The sequence below is a fragment of the Chanodichthys erythropterus genome, chromosome 3 (assembly GCF_024489055.1).
Source record: "Chanodichthys erythropterus isolate Z2021 chromosome 3, ASM2448905v1, whole genome shotgun sequence".
NCBI lineage: Eukaryota > Metazoa > Chordata > Actinopteri > Cypriniformes > Xenocyprididae > Chanodichthys > Chanodichthys erythropterus.
In genome coordinates this window covers 19,644,710-19,666,436 of record NC_090223.1, presented here as the reverse complement: position 1 = coordinate 19,666,436, position 21,727 = coordinate 19,644,710, and the positions used below count along the sequence as shown (strand labels likewise).

General features: G+C 36.4%; 1 protein-coding gene across 1 annotated transcript; it reads left to right on the top strand.

Moving 5' to 3' along the window:
- Positions 1-9,912: 9,912 nt before the first annotated feature.
- LOC137009283 (gastrula zinc finger protein XlCGF57.1-like) lies at positions 9,913-16,069 on the top strand. Its single transcript, XM_067371358.1, has 2 exons — positions 9,913-10,178; positions 14,349-16,069. The coding sequence occupies exons 1-2, from the start codon at positions 10,100-10,102 to the stop codon at positions 15,695-15,697; spliced, it is 1,428 nt and encodes a 475-aa protein (XP_067227459.1). The 5' UTR covers positions 9,913-10,099; the 3' UTR covers positions 15,698-16,069.
- Positions 16,070-21,727: the final 5,658 nt, after the last annotated feature.

The following is a 21,727-nucleotide window of genomic DNA, read 5'->3' as shown; positions in this document are numbered from 1 at the left end:
AAAAGCTTTTTGCACAGTGGTGGCCACTAGTGGAGTGAACTGTCAACAGTGATAAGGTATAACTAGAGTGCTCCAGACCAACCTTACTAAAGTATGACTTACAGAAGGTATACTTAGCTAAGAACGTTTTGGGAAACATATATTAAAGCTGCTGTCCGCAGTTTTTCCTCTTTGTCGCCATCTCTGTTTGAAACATGCGATTGCAGTCATATGTGGAACAGTTATCTGTACGTGCGTTGTGCGTCAGCGTGGATGAATCTAATGCTTGTTGTCAGTCACCGCACCGGTGTGTATACTGAACTTCAGAATCACAGATTCTATGTCTTGAAAGTATGACCAATATAAGAATTTTCACTGGAAAATATCATCTGAACAAGTAAGTAACATGTCTGCCACTTTTGTTCTGACCAACTGAGGAAAAAAGCATTACGCCTACAATAAATCACGCTGCCAATGATGATTAAATCTAACGATCGCTTAGCTCGGATCATGCCAAACCGTGCAAATTATTATTAGTGCCCGAGCACCGATGGTGTGAGGACCCTATTGGAATTGCTCAGCCAATTATTCTTCTTCTCCAAAATGAATCGCATTTTTGGGGCCTAAACGTTCTCAAAAACTCATGAAACTTTACACACGCGTCAGAAGTGGTGAAAATTTATATCTGATATGGGTTTCAGAATTAGGTGTGGCAAAATGGCTCGATAGCGCCACCTACAAAATTTCAATTAAGCGCCCTTCGTGCTGCATTTCACGTACAGTTATGAAATTCGGTAGACAGATGTAACAGCCCAATACCTACAAAAAAGCCCCGGGTGCAAAGTTTGTAAACCCAACAGGAAGTGAGATATTTTGAATTTTCTCTACACAATTTTGGCAGTTTTTGCCATTTCCACATGTTGTACTTTAACGAACTCCTCCTAGAGCTTTAATCAGATCAACATCATATTTGGTCAGTCTAATCTAAAGGCCTTTGAGACGTTAAATTGCAAAGATCTAGAGTTTTCGATGAAGGGCGTGTCTGTGGTGGCCTGGCAAATTTCGATGTTTCGCCATGAAACAGGAAGTTGTTGTAACTCGGGCATACAATGTCTGATCTGCCCCAAACTTCACATGTTTTATTAGAGTCCTGACCTGAAGACATCTTCATGACAATATTCAGTTACAGTCATAGCGCCACCTGGGGGCAACAGGAAATGACATGTTTTACACTGTGATTAACTCCTCATAGAGATTTAACCAGATCAACATCAAATGTTATCATTTTAAGACCGTAGCAATGATAAATATCAAAGATCTTGAGTTTTCATTGAAGGGCGTGTCCGTGGTGACCGACAAAGTCTGATGTTTCGCCATGTAAGGTGAATCACCTTGTTGAGGGCCGAAACATACTCGAAAACTCATGAAACTTTGCAGATGCGTCAGAAGTGGTGAAAATTTACGTCTGATATGGGTTTCAGAATTAAGTGTGGCAAAATGGCTCGATAGCGCCACCTAAAAAAATTTAAAAAAGTGCCCCTGATACAGGTATGAAATTAGGTACACACATCTAACAGCCCAATACCTAAAAAAAAGTCTCTTGGAGTGAAATCTGAAAACCAACAGGAAGTCAGATATTTTGAATTTTCTTTGCAAAATGTGTGCAGTTTTTGCCATTTCCAGACGTTGTACTTTAATGAACTCCTCCTAGAGCTTTAATCAGATCAACATCATATTTGGTCAGTCTAATCTAAAGGCCTTTGTGACGTTAAATTGCGAAGATCTACAGTTTTCACTGAAGGGTGTGTCCGTGGCGGCCAGGCAAAGTTCGCCATGAAACAGGAAGTTGTTGTAACTCGGGCATACAATGTCTGATCTGCCCCAAACTTCACATGTGTGATAAGAGTCCTGGCCTAAAGACATCTATGTGAAAATATTCAGTTAGCCATAGCGCCACCTGCTGGCAACAGGAAATGACATGTTTTACACTGTGATTAACTCCTCCTAGAGCTTTAATCAGATCAACATCATATTTGGTCAGTCTAATCTAAAGGCCTTTGTAACGTTAAATTGCGAAGATCTAGAGTTTTCACCAAAGGGCGTGTCTGTGGCGGCATGACAAAGTCTGATGTTTCGCCATGAAAAAGGAAGTTGTTGTAACTCAGACAAACAATGTCCGATCTGCCCCAAACTTCACATGTTTTATTAGAGTCCTGACCTGAGGACATCTTCATAACAATATTCAGTTACAATCATAGCGCCACCTGTAGTCAACAGGAAATTACATGTTTTACACTGTGATTAACTTCTCATAGAGATTTAACCAGATCAACATCAAATGTTATCATTTTAAGACCGTAGCAATGATAAATATCAAAGATCTTGAGTTTTCGGTGAAGGGCGTGTCTGTGGCGGCCTGACAAAGTCTGATGTTTTGCCATGAAAGAGGAAGCTGCTGTAACTCAGGCATACTATGTCTGATCTGCTCCAAACTTCACATGTGTGATAAGAGTCCTGGCCTAAAGACATCTATATGACAATATTCAGTTAGCCATAGCGCCACCTGCTGGCAACAGGAAACGGCATGCTTTACATTGTAATTCACTACCAGATTCACATTTCATTATGCCACGAAGTATGAAACATGCTAGAAACACGTTAAATCATGCAACACTTGGCTGAGTGCTAATTTATGCGATTAACGCCACTAAAGAAACAGGAAGTTGTTGTAACTCAGGCATACAATGTCCGATCTGCTCCAAACTTCACATGTTCGATAAAAGTCCTGGCCTGAAGACATCAACATAGCAATATTCAGTTACGGTCAAAGCGCCATCTGTTGACAGCAGGAAGTGTGGCATTTCGAAATGACTTTGGCATAATTCTCCTGTATTCACTCGCTTACATGCATGTCGCCCACTGTTCACTGTTTTCCTAAGGCCAACAGGTGGCGGTGAGCCCGGGTGCAAGGGCCCTTTCATCGTTGCTTGCAGCTTTAATTATTGTTATACTTTGTTCTTAAATTGTTAATGTTAACAACATCAGCATTATGTGACTGTGTATTTAGTGTGTATTAGCGTTACCTGTAGATTTCAATTTCTGTAGCCACTCCACAGTCCAAGTCTTGCTTTTTGACAATCTGTGAATCTCCAGTTGTCACTGATGATTGTCATTTAGATCTTTCTGGATTACAATCCGCCATCAAAATGATAAGTTTAATTATTTCAGCTGCTGTGAGAAAAAGCTATAAATGTGCCGCTACCAGCAGCTTCCTCACATGATAACGGACTAGCCTGGGACTCCTTCATTTGTTTACGGACGTGACATAATGAGGCACAGACGAACTGCTGCATGCTTGAATTTCCTGCGGAAATCCATGTCGCTCTTATTATAAAACATTATTACAAGCTTACTGTTGTGTATCGAGACAAGATAATTAGATAGTTTTGAACACTGGCTGGTTATGTACTTGTTCAAAAGTTGATTTTGGATAATTTTTAACCAAAAAAAGTTGCAGACTGCAGCTTTAACGTATTAATGTTAAGTACAGCTTAAGGTATAATTATAAAAAGAATGATGTAGAGTTAATAAGGTTTCGGGAGACCCAGCCCTGACCATTTGTATAAAATATTAGTAGTGTAGAATATTTGTAGGCTATTTAATTTTTTGTATACTCTTAAAAGAGGTCGAACCTTTGGAGTTCAATAAAGAACTTTATAGTGCAAATATGAACTTCTAACTATCAAAAAGGTTCAAAGTTGAACTTACAGGTATTTGGAAGTTCTTTTTAGAACCTTTGTTGTGGTAACAGGGTTCATATTAGAACCTGTTTGTAGTTAAGGTTCATTTATGAACCTTTTCTAATATGATTGGATTCTATGGAGTGTACAGTCTATACAGTGTTTCATCTGTACCCCCGACCTCCCCGCACATTTCTATAAATTGCATCTTAACATTGAAAGACACCATGTTTTTTGTCCATTTTTAAAGCATAAACTAAGAAGACCAAGAATAAAAATTCAGTTTTACATTCATAAATGGACAAGAAGCTGTTCAATGTCAAATGGAGAGGTGACGTGAAAATCTTAGCCCTAAAAATAGACTGTGTTCAATATCTTCCGCTTAGACAACCGTATAAATATTCCCCAATTGAAAAGGACACGATGCAGTTTTGGAGCAAAAATCACAAGTAAGGTGTGATGCACAGACAATTTATTTTACGTGTTTTATCTCTCCTTCTGTTCCAACTTTATCTACTTTGTTATTAGCTCATGTTTTAGAAAACATTTCATAATTGTATTGTACAAGGTTTCATCAGGAAGATTATTTTATCTTTATTTAGTTTATTATTATCATCATTACTAGCCTGCTACTACTACTACTACTATTGCTTTTACTACAACTGTTGTTAATCATTTATGTGCTGAGATTGCTTGTGCCTAAACGTTTTTACAAAATAAGAATACTGACAAATAACTAGCAATTCAAAAGTACATTATTTTCACTAAAAGTAAACGAGATTATTAATATTGTTTCGTTTTTAAGCATGAATAAGCAAATCCTTCAAAATGCTTTAAATGCTTTCATCTGGGCTTTGGTACGCAACGCAATGCACTGAATCTCCACAAGTCTCTCTCGCGCAATGATGTCAGTGGTCACGTGGAAAACCGTTACAAATTTTGAAGCGGCAGCAGCGGGACCGAGTGGGAAAGAGCGGAACGACACAAAAATCTGAGGTAAGACAACATAACGTCTCAAATAAACTATTAACTTTTTGAAAAAGCTATGAAACACCTATTTAATGTCATAATAACTTTAAGGTGTGTGGTAATGAATACATGACGATGGGCCTAAGCAGACACGTCGTGTTAATGCGGCCACAATATTGTCAATTTAACGGCCTGGAGAAATAATTCCGGGTGTACCACTTACTACACCTTTTCCACATGTTACTATTTCAAGATATTTCCCGTTTTTTATCCTTACTGTGTGTGCGCGTGTGTGTGCTCGCGCGCCCGAGAGAGAGAGAGAGAGAGAGAATTTAGTAAAAATGAAAAGTTTATATTTATTCATATTTTATAACGCATTGTTTTCTAAATTGCAATATTTCTCTGCATATAGATGCAAGAATGAGCTCAGAGCTGATTCACTGGAAAATCCATGTGGCTGACTGGTTGATGGCAACAGTTTCAGGTGATCATCCCTACATTTCAAGGTTTATCTCACAAAAATGCACGCTCTGTTTAACTTCCCCATTGCAGCAAAACAGACATTTTCACAATTAAGCAGATATGACATTCTCCTATTGAATCCTGTTGTTTTAACAGACAATGGAATTGATGCGGACACTTGAATGAACCTAACTGAAAACTATGATACCTAAAATATTCCTTAAATTGAAGGATCAAGTTAAATTCATAAGATTAGAAGAAAACCTAAAGACCTAGATGCCTACCAAGACCACACACACCATTCATGTGTAAGTTTATTACATCTACTCTTAAAGTTTTAAAAAGTTTGTGGACACCTCTATTAATTATTATTAACATTTTTTAATTACTTAATAGGTTGTACTGAAGATTTCAGTGACTAGCATTTTCTCACATGTATGTATTTAGTTGACACTGTTATCCAAAACAACTTACATTGCTTTAAACTTATATTGCATTCCCGTTTTGGAATGGGATGCCCATCAACTTGTATAGGTGTGATGGTTAGGTTTCCACATACTTTTAGCTAAACTATATTGCTATCATTACAAATTACTGAGCTGTTATTACCATTATAACATGTGCCTCTCTGCAGTTTTTTGTTTCTGTAGGACTTGATTTGGTATTTCACATGGATCAATCTCAACACAACGTATTACTCAAACAGGGTGACCAGAAATGTATCAGCTACCCCACTAGCAATACAAAAAAACTTGAGGAGAGTGGAGATTTTTTTTCTTTATAAAATGTATTTATTACTTTTTTTTTATCACAAAGCAAATGGAGTTAAAAAATAATCTGTTTGATCAGATGTGCACATATATATGTTAATTCCCACAGTGAAGTACAGGTAAGTGCATAATTTTAAAGAAAGATGGAGGGTAAAATTGCCTTTCTTTAATTTCAGGTAAAACAAGCAAACAACACAACAAGGTTAGTTTAGCCCTGGTTAGCAAAAAGTCTTAAGTGACAAGACTGGAAGAGTGTATGTAAGAACGTGTCAAAGAGCCCTGCAGTTTCATAAAGCCTTTGATAGTATTTTAAATAATATTATTTTTAAAGGAGTCATGGTGTCACGGACAGAAGGAGACAACAGAGGTAATACAGTTCATAAAGGTTTATTATTGCAGGTGGCAGAGATGGGGAGAATAAACAGGTTAGTAGATTGAATGATGACAGGTTGAATGAACTTAGCTGGATGATAACAGTCTCTTTGTATTTGTAGATGATGGTAAGCGGATTGGTCTGGACTGAAGACAAAGGACGATGAAGGTGAGGAATCTCAATTATGAGACGAACAGGTAAGAAGCCAGGTAAGTGACACATGGCATGAGATACTTAAAAACTAATTCAAGAAAGATCACATTTGACTGGTATTGAAAAACTAAATGAAGTTCGTAGCAGGTTTAGCAAAGTAAGGAAATGGGTTATTTTACCAAGGGTCCAAGGACTTGTGACACTAAAAATATGGCAAGTATTGTAAATGTAAGTATGTCAAATGAAAGAACACCTTTTCACTTACATAGCTAATATATATAAACTGAAGGTCTCTTTGACATGTTCTTACATACAATCTTCCAGTCTTGTCTCTTAAGAACTGTGCCCGGTTGCATAAAGCACCTTAAATGAAAATAATGTCATTTATTACTTACCCTCATGCCGTTCTACACCTGTAAGACCTTCGTTCATCTTCGAAATGCAAATTAAGATATTTTTGTTGAAATCCGATGGCTCAGTGAGGCCTTCATAGCCAGCAATGACATTTCCTCTCTCAAGATCCATTAATGTACTAAAAACATATTTAAATCAGTTCATGTGAGTACAGTGGTTCAATATTAATATTATAAGGCCACGAGAATATTTTTGGTGCGCGCCAAAAAAACTAAATAACAACTTATTTAGTGATGGCCGAATTCAAAACACTTACTACAAGCCTGTGTAGTATTTTTGGCACAGAAATACAGTACTCCGTCATTCGTCCAACTTGTGTTTTGAAACTTTGGCCACGTTTAGCATGAGAATCCAATTCTTTAACAGTGTAAATAAGTCAGAATATAGCATTATACCCGTGTCGAATCATGATTCGGATTGCGTGTCAAACTACCAAACTGCTGAAATCATGTGACTTTGGCACTCCGAACCGCTGATTCGACACACTCAACATCACTATTTTAAGTCCTTATTTTGTTTTTCTGGCACACCAAAAATATTTTTGTCACTTTATAATATTAATATTGAACCATTGTACTCACATGAACTGATTTAAATATGTTTTTAGTATATTTATGGATCTTGAGAGAGGAAATGTCATTGCTGGCTATGCAGGCCTCACTGAGCCATCGGATTTCAACAAAAATATCTTAAATTAGTCCACTTTCAAATAAAATGTTCCTGATAATTTACTCACCCCCATGTCATCCAAGATGTTCATGTCTTTCTTCAGTCGAAAAGCTGTATGTTGTATGTCCTACGCCTTCCCTATTCTACTTACGGAAAAAAAAACGGAACTGGCGCTGCATTGGTTCCATAAGTTGAATAGGGAAGGCGAAGGACGTACAGGGTATGCTGTTTGAAGAATACGGAAGTGGCAGAACCACTTGAAGGAGATCATTTGTTTATATAAAAGCATATACATTTTAAAAACAAATTAGAAAATGACCGATCGTTTAGCTAGATAAGACCCTTATTCCTCATCTGGTATCATTTAAAGCTCTTTGAACCTGCTCACTCCTTGTAACACTTAAGGTGAAGTTTTCCAAACCTTATGTTATACTTAGGGAAATGACAGTTAAGGGGCTTTATGCAACACCATTTTTAAAAGGATTACTTAAGGGAAATTCTTAGGGTTTATGATGTTTCACCTAAAGAAACCCTTAAGTAACACTTAAGGGTGTTGCAGAAAATAACCGTTAAGTTTAAGGGAAACATAAGGGCGATCTTATGGGAAAATTACACTTAAGGTGCTTTATGCAACTGGGCACTGGTATTTTGTAACAATGGCTGAACACACCTTGTTGAATTGTTCGCTTGTTGGAGACCTGGAAATATAGAGAACTGTTTTTACTCTCCAGCATTCTCTAAAATTACGCACTTGCTTAATAATATATTTCTTTTGTTTTTGTAGATGGACAATCTGTCTTACCAAGATGTGTATCAAAAGAGGTCAAGGGCAGTAGGGGTAAGTGTCCCAGACAGAATCAACTTAAGTTTTTTAAGAATAGCAGACATGTTTTTGTGGGTAGATTTATTCAGGAGAAGATGATTAACGCATTGGGATCCACTTGGATAAAATGAAAACCAAATGCTTGGAGATCACCAAATCCTTTTAGAGGACTAAATGACACGGACAAAGAGTGAGAGGACAGACTATATGAAACATCACTCCACAAAGGAAATATTATCATGATATCCAGCCCTAAATGTCCCCTCAGTTGTGAGTAAAATTGTGTTTCAAATTATGACTTAAAAGCAAATAATAATGGAAATTATGTATCATTTAATACGTTTATATTGAATACATACATATTATATTGAATATAACATTATTCTCTTCTTGTTTAGGAACCACATACACCTAACCCTGTGCTGTATATACTGTAAATGGATGTGCCTTGGATGCAGTCTGTTTTAGAAATAATGATGCAAGGGGAGAAGGTCTGTTAATTAGACGATATGACCAGGTCACCACAATGTACTTCATCTTCAACCTTGAATATGCTTCAAAGCCGAGAAACACTCTAACATTCTTTGAAAAAATAAAAATGTCCTGTTTAATGTCCTGTTTAAACATTATCTTAAAAATTATATATAAATTAAAAATTAAATGATTAAAAATAATATAAAAATTATAGATATTCAGCTACATTCTGTTAAAGGTTGATGGAAATTTATAGATTAATGAATGAAATGATTTATTTGATTATTTATTTATTTGAATGATAAAAAACAATATTCCTTTTTTCTCTGTCCATTGGTGCCTGTGCTCATTATATTTATGTATTAAACATTTTATAGACAATCATTGTGTTCTGTATTCAATGTTTTGAAATGGGATTAAGATATAGTTATATAAGTTATATATAAGACATATAGTTAATGTATAATTTATATTATATTTTAATAATTATTATTAATATATGTTATTGCTATCTAAAAGGAAAAGGTTCAAAGTGGAACCTTAATGAGGCTTTAATGCACCTTTAAGTGAAGGTTCCAATTAGAACCTTTTTAAAAAGGTTCAAAAATGAACCTTTAAGGTTCCCCCACAGTTGCAATCGCCAGGAACCTTAAAAGGTTCATTTTTTAACCTTTTCTTCTTAGAGTGATAGGCTATTTAATTTTACAGTTTACCAAAAAGTGTCCCTATTTTGCTTATTCCACCTCTATTATTAAATGTAATGTCAATCATTCTGCATCATAATTAGTAGTTCATGATTATGAAAAGTTAAACATAATTAAACACTGGGGAACATTCTGTGATTTTCACTGAAATATTTGACTGGAATAAATTTAGAATCTCTCGTTTCTCTTTTCTTCTCCTCACTCAGCCTATGATAGTTAGGCTATATTAATCAGGCTTATCAAATTTTAACAAATTTCACAAAGTCTTTTTCATTTCTTTGTGCCAATATTTTCCTGCCTATCGACGCTTCACACTCCAGTCCAGTAGGTGGCGGTAAAACACATGCGTGTGTGTGCGCCAACCATCAGTAAACCTCAGAGAAAGAAGATTAGTTTTCAGCATGACCGCTGGTGTTGTGTTGTGATACTGACTAATTGTTAGAAGTGTACTTTTAGTTCACAAAGATTTTGAATGGTCAATAGTAATATTCCCATCCTCATAGAGGTGAGTAAGGTTTGAAGCGGGAATATCAATAGTATCAACTGAACTGAGATCTGCTGCTGTGAAGATGGTGTTTGTTAAAGAGGAGAGTGAGGAGGACATGAATGAACCAGAACCCTGGAGAATAAAACACGAGGAACAAGAAGGTTGGTGTCTATTCTTCATTCATATTTAATAACTGTTGCAATACATTAAGTCTTAAATTATTTAATGGAAAAACTAACATTAAACATTAACATTAAAATGTCTTAAATCCACGTTTCAAAGGTCTAAATGCAACTGAACGGGAGCGATGTGAATTAGATTTTGTTTTTTTTTTTGGTATCTTAACTTGTGTTGATCATCATACATACTTTGTTTTTTCATACTTTGTTTTTAGTAACGCGAGAGCACGCGGATTTTCTTTGCTCGCCCTCAAAAATGGATGCACGCGCGTTGCCACGGTTACGCACCTAGCCCGACGTTAACTTCCGGTCTTTGTTGAACGTGTCACTTTCCCGCCAGAACGCGCTCCCTCAGCTGGACTGAGTGGCAAAATAACCTGCTGAATGATTGGATTTAATAGAGGAAACTGCGAAAACGCGAGTAAAACAAACAATTACACTAACGGTTTGGCTCGAAAGTGTTTCTTACAAATTGTCAAATAAATCCATGGATATTGACATGCAGTCAGGAGTCATGTTTCCTGACATTTATGTGCCTAATTTCGACGCCGGGGAAATACATAAAGCAAATCTGTCTGTGAATGCTTTATATAACTACAGTATAGGTTTTAAATCCGAGTGATCATATATTATATATATTATATCTTATATATATTATATATCGTCAAATCGACCAGCATTTAAACTTGTATTTGTTGTCAGTAATATAAAAACACCCAATTATGCAGAATATAAGATGGTAAATTTAATTGATGAGTTGTCAACACAATATTATCTAACAATACAGTATATGGTTTAGAAGCACAATAATAACTGCAAAACATCTTTCTTTGCCTGGAGTCCAGCTGTTTCTGTGAATTTCAGCAATCTTTTCTTTTTTCTGTAGCTTTCAGCAATCTGTAAATATATACCTCAGGTTTTGTGTCAAAGCTATTTGTCCAGTCAATCACTAAGTTTTGGATGCGTTTTGTGTTTTTGTGGCATTCACACTGACAACCAATGCTAAAACCTTTATGTTGCCGTTGAAACGTCTATATATGTAGTCTCTTATGAACTGCATGCTTGAATCTCTCCATGTTCGCACACTAGAAATGATTTGTTTTTGCTTATGGATTAAACGTTGTCAAAAGTTATTAACCAATCATTATATACTTCCGACTGACCGATGAAAATGCTACATGGAATCTTAATTGCTGGGAGTTATTTGCTGGGAATCTGAGATGATTTGTACATATAAATAACCTAGTCTAACTGCATCACATCACGGGTCAAACCCCTCTGAACAGTTTATCTTTAAAAAAAAATAAAAAATTATTTTGTGTATTTTTGTAATATCTTAAACATATCTTCTGATTTAAGAATCTTATTTAGTTCAGTGTCAGATCAGTTCCCTAAATACTTAAAAACCTGAGACTAAATATACCACCATTTTGAATTTCACATATTAGTTATAATATCGTAACATTATATTCTATTTATACCACAGGGCTGTTGAATGCTCCAAAATAAGGTGTGCTATTATTTTCTGGGAACAGTATGGCTAAAGTAGTTCTAGCAGGTCTTGGTCACATTGCAGTTCCATATTACTTAACCAAATGATTTCAGTTATTTCTTTAGGACTTTAATTCACATACGATTAGTCTCTCTCTCTATCTCTTTCTCTCTTTCTCATAAGTGTGTTAATAACTGTATAGTCTGCTAGTGAAGTTTTTCTTGGATTGATGGCATTGTTTGTCCTGAAGCTAGTGAGGCTCTTACCTTTCTTTTTGGTGGTAGTGGTGGAGGAGGTGCTCTGTGTGGTTGCTGCTGGAGGATCTTCTGGGTCTGGAATCTCTGGATGTGATGCAAGTGCCATTGCTTCATCACTGCATGCCTTGACTGTGTCATCCAGATTCTCTCTTCCTTTGACCCTGATTACATGTTTCATTTGTTTAGTGAGAGTGCAGTCTTCCTCTTTATCTTGAAGTATCTCATTGCTAATGTGCTCCAAGACTGGCTTCAGGGAGGAAAGTGTGACTTGTTTCTCTGAGGCCAGGACATCAGTGAAATCACGGAAAGGACAAAGGAGCTGGCTTACTTTCTCCAGGACAGTGATGTGAATGTCTTTAGGCATAAGATGCCAGGTGCTTCTGTCTCCTTCTAGCACCTCACAGATGGCCTGCTGCTGCTCCAAGATCCTGGAAATCATTTCAAATGTGGATCCCCATCTGGTGACCACATCGTGTATCAGTGAATGCTCAGGGATGTTCAATTCTGCCTAATTCTTTTGAAGCTCACTTTTCTGTTTCCAGCTTTGAGAAAACCCTTGAACCAAAGCTTGTTACTGGCATTGTCTGTTGTAACTATATACAGACTATCTTAAGGCAGAAACACACCAAACCGACAGTCGGCCGTCGGGCAGTTTTTGTTCGTCGGCTGACTAAGTTTTCTCTGTGTTCCGCACTGTGGGCTGAAGTTGGTCCTCGTCCGGGTTTTTTTTGGCCAATTCGAAATGTTGAATCGGTGTCGGAGCTCGTTGGTCTGTCAGGCCATCTGATCATTCTGATTGGCTGTTCAGTTAATTGCTTTTTATGAAACTAAAACTTGTTTTGCACACAAGCGATCCAACATTTTCATTGATGCCCTGGTCATTCTTGGTGTACCCAAAATGCTCCCACACTGCCAACTTTTATTTGTTGGAAACAGAGCTTCACTGTTCGGCCCCTCTGTCATAGTTAATCTAGTGTGTGTATATAGTATCCTCCGAGTCTCTGATACGCATGTCACTTTAAGCTGGTGCACCATTGGTGTAACTTTGTTTTAGTTTCTTGCAAGTTGCGACAGTTTCGTTCCATGCAACTCAAACGCGGTGTAGCAGAGCCTTTACTATTACTATTACAACAGTTACGTTTTAAAGCACGGTTAATAGTAAAATCAGTTAATCACTGCATCCCTAATTCGCGATAATTCTCTTGTTTTGAAATGTCTACACAATTGCGGGCTTTGTAAAATATCTCTGCAGCACCTGTGGGAATGTCAGCGGGAGTAAACAGTTCTGAAGCACACATAACGAGCAGGTACGAAACACATAGGGTGAGGGGAGATTTTACATTAGTTAAGTGGTCACGGATAGTTTCATTATCTTGGGCGGATACAAAAGTATACAAGGATAAAAATAATAAAAGCATAAATGTGTCTCCAGATATACTTTGGCAGCCTGCCCAAGTAAAGGGTATGTGTGGGAAGCACTGGTGTGGTTAAAAACTAGCCTAGAGCGCCATCTGTTGTTAAAACTAAGCTCAGAATCGATTAGACAGAGAAAATCTCGGGATTGATCCAGATTTGTTGTATTGATCTCAGACACAGACAGCCCTAGTGTTTTTCTAATAATTCAATGGTCGATTGCCATTTGTTCCTTCCATATTTAATGTAGTGACCTGTAACTCTCATATTCAATGATATAGAGGAGTGTGTCATTAAAATAGAGCTAATATGAAGTGGGTTTTAATGAAAAAATTACAAGAAGCGATTCTATTAGAGCATTTGTGATATCTTGTGCATTACATGTATTGTTACATTTAATGTCGATTTGATTGGAAACATAATTATTTATTACTGTCATTGTTCCAGTTGAATTTATCACAATTAGTGTTGGGCGATATGCTTCATTTTCATATGTGTGATTACACTATTTTGTGGGACAAGGGGGCATACTTATTTGATCATTTACCTTGCTTAATTATTTATTTAGACAATAGACTGCAAATGGGTGTTATACAGGGTAATGCAATATTTTATTAGCATCATAACAGCCTTTTCTAAAAACTCACATGACTTTGTTGGATAATGTTTAAAATTTTATAGTTTTAGAGATAACATCCTCATATTTGAAATGCAGCCACAAGTCTGCTCATGCTTCAACAACTACAACAATGCAAATTTGTGAAAACAAAAAGTAATGTCATTCACATGTGCATTATATGATTCTTTACAGAGTGACATCAAATACTGGCCTGGCATGAATAATAGTTTTTTTATTTATTTATTTTTGTGGATCTGCGTGAACAAGGATCCATTTTTAGTAATGTTGTGTAAACATACCCTAATTTCCTATTTTTTTTTTTTTTTTCAAATTGTCCAAATTGATTTATCATTTTAATGTTTTTATTTTAGGCCTGATGAAAGTGAAAGAGGAAAGAGAATATCTGAATGAAGTGGAGGAGAAATATCAGCTTCAGAAAGCTCATGATGACACCGCTGAAGAAAATCCTTTGAGTTGCTCCAAAACTGAAAACAGTTGCTCACAAAGCAGCATTCAAATAACAGAAGTCACACAACCTTTTACATGCTCTCAGTGTGGAAAGACTTTTAAACATAAAAGAAGCCTTAAGGTTCACATGATAATTCACACAGGAAAAAATCCTTTCACCTGCTCCCACTGTGGAAAGAGTTTTACAGGTAAAAGACAACTTGATGATCATTTGGTATCTCACGCTTCAGAAAAGCCTTTCAGCTGCTCTCAGTGTGGAAACACTTTCACACGTAAAGGAAGCCTCAAAAAGCACATGTTAATTCATGCCGGAATAAAGCCTTTCACCTGCTCTCAATGTGGAAGAAGCTTTACACAGAAAGGACACCTTAAGGATCATTTGTTAATTCATGCATCAGAAAAGCCTTTCGCCTGCCCTCAGTGTGGAAAAACTTTCACACATAAAGGAAACCTTAAGACTCACATGTCAATTCATACTGGAAAAAGACCTTTCACCTGCTCCCAGTGTGGAAAGAGTTTTGCACTGAAAGCAAGCCTTAATGTCCATTTGGGAACCCACAGTTCAGAAAAGCCTTTTATCTGCTCTCAGTGTGGAAAAACTTTCAAACATAAAGTAAGCCTTAAGACTCACATATTGATACATACTGGAAAAAGACCTTTCAGCTGCTCTCAATGTGAAAAGAGTTTTACATGTAAAAGACAACTTAAGGATCATTTGGTATCTCACACTTCAGAAAAGCCTTTCAGCTGCTCTCAGTGTGGAAACACTTTCACACGTAAAGGAAACCTTAAGACTCATATGTTAATTCATACTGGAAAAAAGCCTTTCATCTGCTCTCAGTGTGGAAAGAGTTTTGCACTGAAAACAAGCCTTAATGTCCATTTGGGAACTCACAGTTCAGAAAAGCCTTTCACCTGCTCTCAGTGTGGAAAAACTTTCAAACAAAAAGTAAGCCTTAAGACTCACATATTGATACATACTGGAAAAAGACCTTTCAGCTGCTCTCAATGTGAAAAGAGTTTTACATGTAAAAGACAACTTAAGGATCATTTGGTATCTCACACTTCAGAAAAGCCTTTCACCTGCCCTCAGTGTGGAAACACTTTCACACGTAAAGAAAACCTTAAGTATCACATTGTTACATATCATTTGTTAATTAACACTTCAGAAAAGCCATTTGCTTGTTCTCAGTGTGGAAAGACTTTCACATGTAACAGAAGCCTGAAGAAGCACATGTTGATTCATATGTGAAAAAGGCCTTTTACCTGGACTCAGTGTGGAAATACTTTCACACATAAAGGAAGAGAATTTAACCTGCTCTTAGTGTGGAAAGACAAGAGAATTCACACTGAAGAGAGTCTTACACATGTCACTCATGTGAGGAGAGTTTTAAATGGATCACGAGTCTCTGATCTCATCTACACTATTCTCACTGCAAAAAGGCAATTTAAAGGAGCAGTAAGCAATTTCTGAGAAACGCTGTTAGGGTTGCATGATTCTGGTTTTTGGTTTCAAATAGAGATCATGATTCTCCCATGATTCTGAATATACAACCAAACAAAATAATGTGTAATTTACTAAAGATAAAAATATTAATTGCTGGAAAATGTTTGAATGAATTAATTAAAGATGGTTTTGAATGAATTCAATGACTCGTTAATAAATGCACTGATTCATCCTGTAATGAAATAAGATTTTGAACAAATCTTTTGAATGAATGATTCAATGACAAATACATTTTTAACAGTCACTTGTCGCCAACTAGTGGCATAAGATGTAAATGACAACAGACAACAAGTTAGTTTCAAAGTACTTATGTGATAATTTAAATATTTATTTCACAGAAATAACTACTGTGTGGCTCTGGCAGCACGAACACAAATTTGAATGTTCCGGTATGGTTTTATTAAAGGTTTAAAAGACGCGGGCAAATCGTTTCATTAATAAAATTGCTATGTTTTTATGATTAATCATTCAGCTCTATTGTGAGACATTATAAAAGAGAAAAGGTCACAGAAAAATCACTGGAAAAAACAATTTTATCCGTTCATTTACATGACAGTGGTTTTTGGCAGCCTAAAAATGCAAAATTTTAAAAAACAGATTTCAAAGTGTATTTTTTTTGTAAAGGATACTGTTATCTTCTTCATGTAAACTACAATAATACAAATTTGTGAAAACAGTGATATGATGTGTATAATTTGTTCAGTATAGCTGCGTAGTGGTTCTTTACAAAGTGACATCGCCAACTACTGGCCTGTATGGAAGCCCGTTTCCGCCACACACAAAAAAAAAAACTCCATAAAAAAAAAAAAAGGCACTAAAAAAAAAAGATGAATTGTGACTTTTTATCTCAGAATTCTGAGATATAAACTTGCAATTGTGTGATATCAAGTAGTCTCCGGACATATGCATTATGCAGGAATATGCATATAGAATGTTTCCATGGTAACCTTGTACACAGCGTTTCAAGGAGAAAAAAACAGCTTTTACTGCCATCTAGTGGGCTTAATACTAAAACAACCAATACCTATCATGTTTCATTAACTTTGCAACTCAAGGGTAGAATCATGCAATTCTGCAAATTACAGTCGAGGTATTTGGGCTATAAAAGTTATTTTTAACAGAATGGATACACTAATGAATTTTACACAATAATAACAATATAATAATAATCATAAGAAGAAGAAGAATCAGCTGTGGCCGGAGGCGCAATAAATCAGACAAAGCTGAAGTGGCACATTTTATACACCAACAGCTTCAGACTTCACGGCAGCACGGCTATCGTTGGATGCACTGTTACAGACAGAGACACTGACCATCAGTTAATTGCAAGAAAAAAAGTCAGAATTCTGACTTTATATCACGCAATTGCAACTTTATATCTCCGAATTCTGACTTTATATCACGCAATTGCGACTTTATATCTCAGAATTCGGACTTTTTATCATGCAATTGCGACTTTATCTCAGAATTCTGACTTTTTATCACGCAATTGCGACTTTATATCTCAGAATTCTGACTTTATAACTCGCAATTGCGACTTTATATCTCAGAATTCTGACTTTTTATCACGCAATTGCGACTTTATATCTCAGAATTCTGACTTTTTATCACACAATTGTGACTTTATATCTCAGAATTCGGACTTTTTATCATGCAATTGCGACTTTATATCTCAGAATTCGGACTTTTTATCACGCAATTGCGACTTTATATCTCAGAATTCTGACTTTATAACTCGCAATTGCGACTTTATATCTCAGAATTCTGACTTTTTATCACGCAATTGCGACTTTATATCTCAGAATTCTGACTTTATAACTCGTAATTGTGAGATATAAACTCGCAATTCATCTTTTTTTTTTTTTTTTTTTTAGTGGAGGTTTTTTTTTTTTTTTGTGGCGGAAACGGGCTTCCATAGGCCTGCCATGAACAATAAGTGTTTTTAGTTTTTTCCCAGATGTGTGTGAATGAGATTGTTTTGATGTTGTCATCTATATACATCATTGTGGTTTAATCGTACCCTTATACTTAGCTTACTTCAATTATTTTTCTGTTCCCACCAGCTATGAATTTCTCATTCATTTAGAAGATTTGTTCTCTTTCAAATGAAAATTAGCCCAAGCTCAAGCCATAGGTGTAAATGACTTTCTGATGATTATATTAATCGCCCATCACTAGATATTGTTGAATAAAGTCGTGTTTTGGCGTATTCTCATCACTTCATAATATTAAGGTTGAACCACTTTAGTGACATGAACTGTTTAAAATATGTCTTTAGTACCACTCTGGGGTGTTTGAAAGGATTAATTATCTTGCTGTCAATGGAGGCCTCACTGAGCCATCGTATTTTATCAAAAACATCTTAATTTGTGTTTCAAATATGAACAAAGGTCTTACAGGTCTGGAACAACATAAGGGTGAGTAATTAATGATAGAATTTTCATTTTCGGTGAACTAACCTTTTCAGCCCAAAGTATTATTCACTTTTTTATGCTTACACGAGGATTAGAGTACAGTGCGTCATGTGATGCAAATTTTGTCATCAGAAGAGTATGCATGTACTTTACGCACGCTGCCGGATTTCCATGACAACTAATGATGGCGGGAACAAAGACAAGCAACCTGCTACATCCATAAAGAAAATGAAAGAGGAACAAAGCCAAAAAGTTACACCTGACCATCTGTAAAAAATCTGATCAAATTGAATTGTGCAGATTTATTACCCTCAATCATAATGTAGCATTGAGCCCCAGTGTAAAAACACTTGAAGGACCTCCATCACTCCTGATGTCACAAGATAGTCCATGAAGATGAAGATGAAGATGAGAGTAGTCGTACTTTAAATAGTCAATCAACTTTAATAAAATAACAGCAGAATCAACATAACAGTATCAACACAACCAACATCAGACAATGAACTGATGGGCTTCAATACACAGGCAAAGGAACTAGATAAAATGGGTGTGCTCTAATTAGTAATCATGACAAAATGAAGGCGAGAACAAAGGAACAAAGACAAGCAAACTACATCCATAAAGAAAATGAAAGAGGAACAAAGCCAAAACGTGCTATCTGACAATCTGTGGTTAAAAAAAAATTCTGATCAAATTGTGATCCATTTTAAAACATTTGCGAAGAATTCTTATTCCTTCCAAGATCATAGTTGGAGATAAAAGAGAACCTAAGCATTTGTATAAAATATTAGTAGTGTAGAATATTTGTATTTAATGCAGTTTACCGAAAAGTGTTTCTATTTTGCTTATTTCACCTCTATTATTAAATGTAATGTCAGTCATGCTGCAAAATGTAGTGTTAAACATTGGGGAACATACTGTGATTGTCACTGAAATATTTGACTGGAATAAATTGGGAATCTCTCGTTTTCTTCTCCTTTTTTTTCTAAAGGAAAAAGATTAGAAACGGACCCTCTACACTGTAAAAAGTGATTCGTTGGCTCAACATATTACTTATAAAAAATAAACAGAATAAACTCAAAAAATTATATTTTCATAACATTTCAAGCTCTATTTAATATTTTCTAGTGTATGCAACACAAAAATGTAAATTAAAAGGTGAACATAAGTGTTTGCATAAAGTAAATGAAAAAATTTTAGTAACATCAACGAGCATTAAAACTTGGTTAAAATTAAGTAAACCTAACAAAAGAAATTACGTATTTGTGAGGCACGTGATATGCAAATATTCTATCCAGCCAATGAGGGAAGCTGGAGCCATTTGGAACCATAATGTTGTGAAGACAGTGAGTACTCTGTCAGGTAAGCTGTCTTTAAAGAAAACTAAATAAAATATTAGAGTTTGACAATTAAAACATTCATAAACACTTGTTTATTGTGTTATTGGGTGTATTCTTAAACTGGAAGCCCAACACAACATTTTCTGAAGTTCGATTTGGTGAAGACGGAGATAAGAGGTAAGCTAAAGCTTATAGCTTTATGTTAACAAAGTAACATTTTGACTTTTTTAACATTCATTAACACTCGTTTATTGTGTTAGCGGGTGTATTCGTAAACTGGCAGCACAGCGCCACATTTTCAGAAGTGCATATATATATGCCCCTATATATATATGTGTGTGTGTGTGTGTGTGTGTGCGTATTGTTTTCTTATGCGTTTGTATTCACAAAGACACAATTGAGTTTTCACACAGCTCCAAAAATAATACAATCAAAATTGAAAAAGCTATCTTAATCATTTTCTACGTTGTTTAATACTGTTGTTTTTCTCCATCTTTCCAGTGTGAACAGTTGTGGTGCAGCAGTAGAAGGATATGGTGCATCCTGTTTTTGAGGTATACAATTTTTGTTAATTTCACACTTGACTATTAATTGATTTTGACAAATTGGCTTTGCCAAAATAAAACGTGAACCTTTGCGTTGAAAAATACGGTGGATAGACTGAAAACCCATTTAAACCCATTTAAAACCCAAAAGTTTGTTTTCAGGCCACCAAAACGCTGTTGTGTAAATGAACGGCCATAATTGCAAAAAAGTTTTCCATTTTTAGTTGAAAACGGTGTTGTATAAACAGCCCCTAAGTTAAGCATGTTGCATTTTGTTTGCCTGTCATTTGGATTATTGTTATTAAAGCTTTGTGGATCTTTGTATGTTCACCTGCAACCACCCGTGACAGTGTTTAGAGTAAAATAAAATAGTAATGAAATTATAAACATTTTATTTATTAAATATAAAGGTGATTTCTTGTTTCAAAACATTCTCTCAATATGTGTAGCATAAATACATTATATTTTTCCCACTGTAAAACAATCTGAAACTAAGTAAAGTAAGTAAGTACACATATGCTTTTCTTTAGGATAGCCATGGTGACCTAAAGGAACTGGAACAGCACACACAGGATTATCACAATGATGGCTTCATGGATGATCCTTTTAAGACTGGAACTTTCTTTTGGTGAAATTGTCACTTTTTTCAGAAGTACTACAGTCATGATTTTAGGCTATTTAAGTTACTGTTTCCAAAGTAATATTGTCACGGTACACACGAAGACGAAGACAGATCCAAATGCAGCAATTTATTAGGGTAATCCAGACGTAATGCAAACAGGCAAGGGTCAAAGTCCATAAAATCAGTCCAACACAAACAGGTACAAAAATTAACACAAAGAAAACCAAACAAGAGAACCAGAAGTACACGTAACATTAAACAAAGAACCACAAACAAAGGCAGAAACAAACCAGGTATAAATAGACAGACACTAATGATGTGATACAAAACAGCTGGTGCAATGAACATGGGATAATGAGTCCGGGGAGTGCGTTATGGGTAATGTAGTGAATGCAATGGGTGGAAAAGAGAGTCCGGAATGGAGTGCCCTCTAGTGGCTGAAAGGGCACTCTCACTGGTGATCATGACATTACCCCCCCTCAAAGGAGCGGCTACCAGACGCTCCACCAGACAAAACACAAAAACTCAGGAGGGAGGTGGACCGGAGGAGGATCAGGGGGAGGGATGGCGGGCCAGATCCAGGGCGCCCCACTGAAAGCCAGGGTGGCGCTGGAGGAACTGACCAGGCTGGTTCCAGCGGGTCTGGAGTCCTGGCTGATTGCCAGGGTGGTGCCGGAGGAACTGACCAGGCAGATTCCAACGGTTCAGACGGCCTGGGCAGTGGCGGCAGGGCAGAAAGCCTGGGCGGCAGTGGCAGGGCAGAAGGCTTGGATGCTCTGGGACAACAGCAGGCTCAGGCTGGAGCTGCTCTGGGACAGCAGCGGCCTCAGGCTGGAGCTGTTCTGGGACAGCAG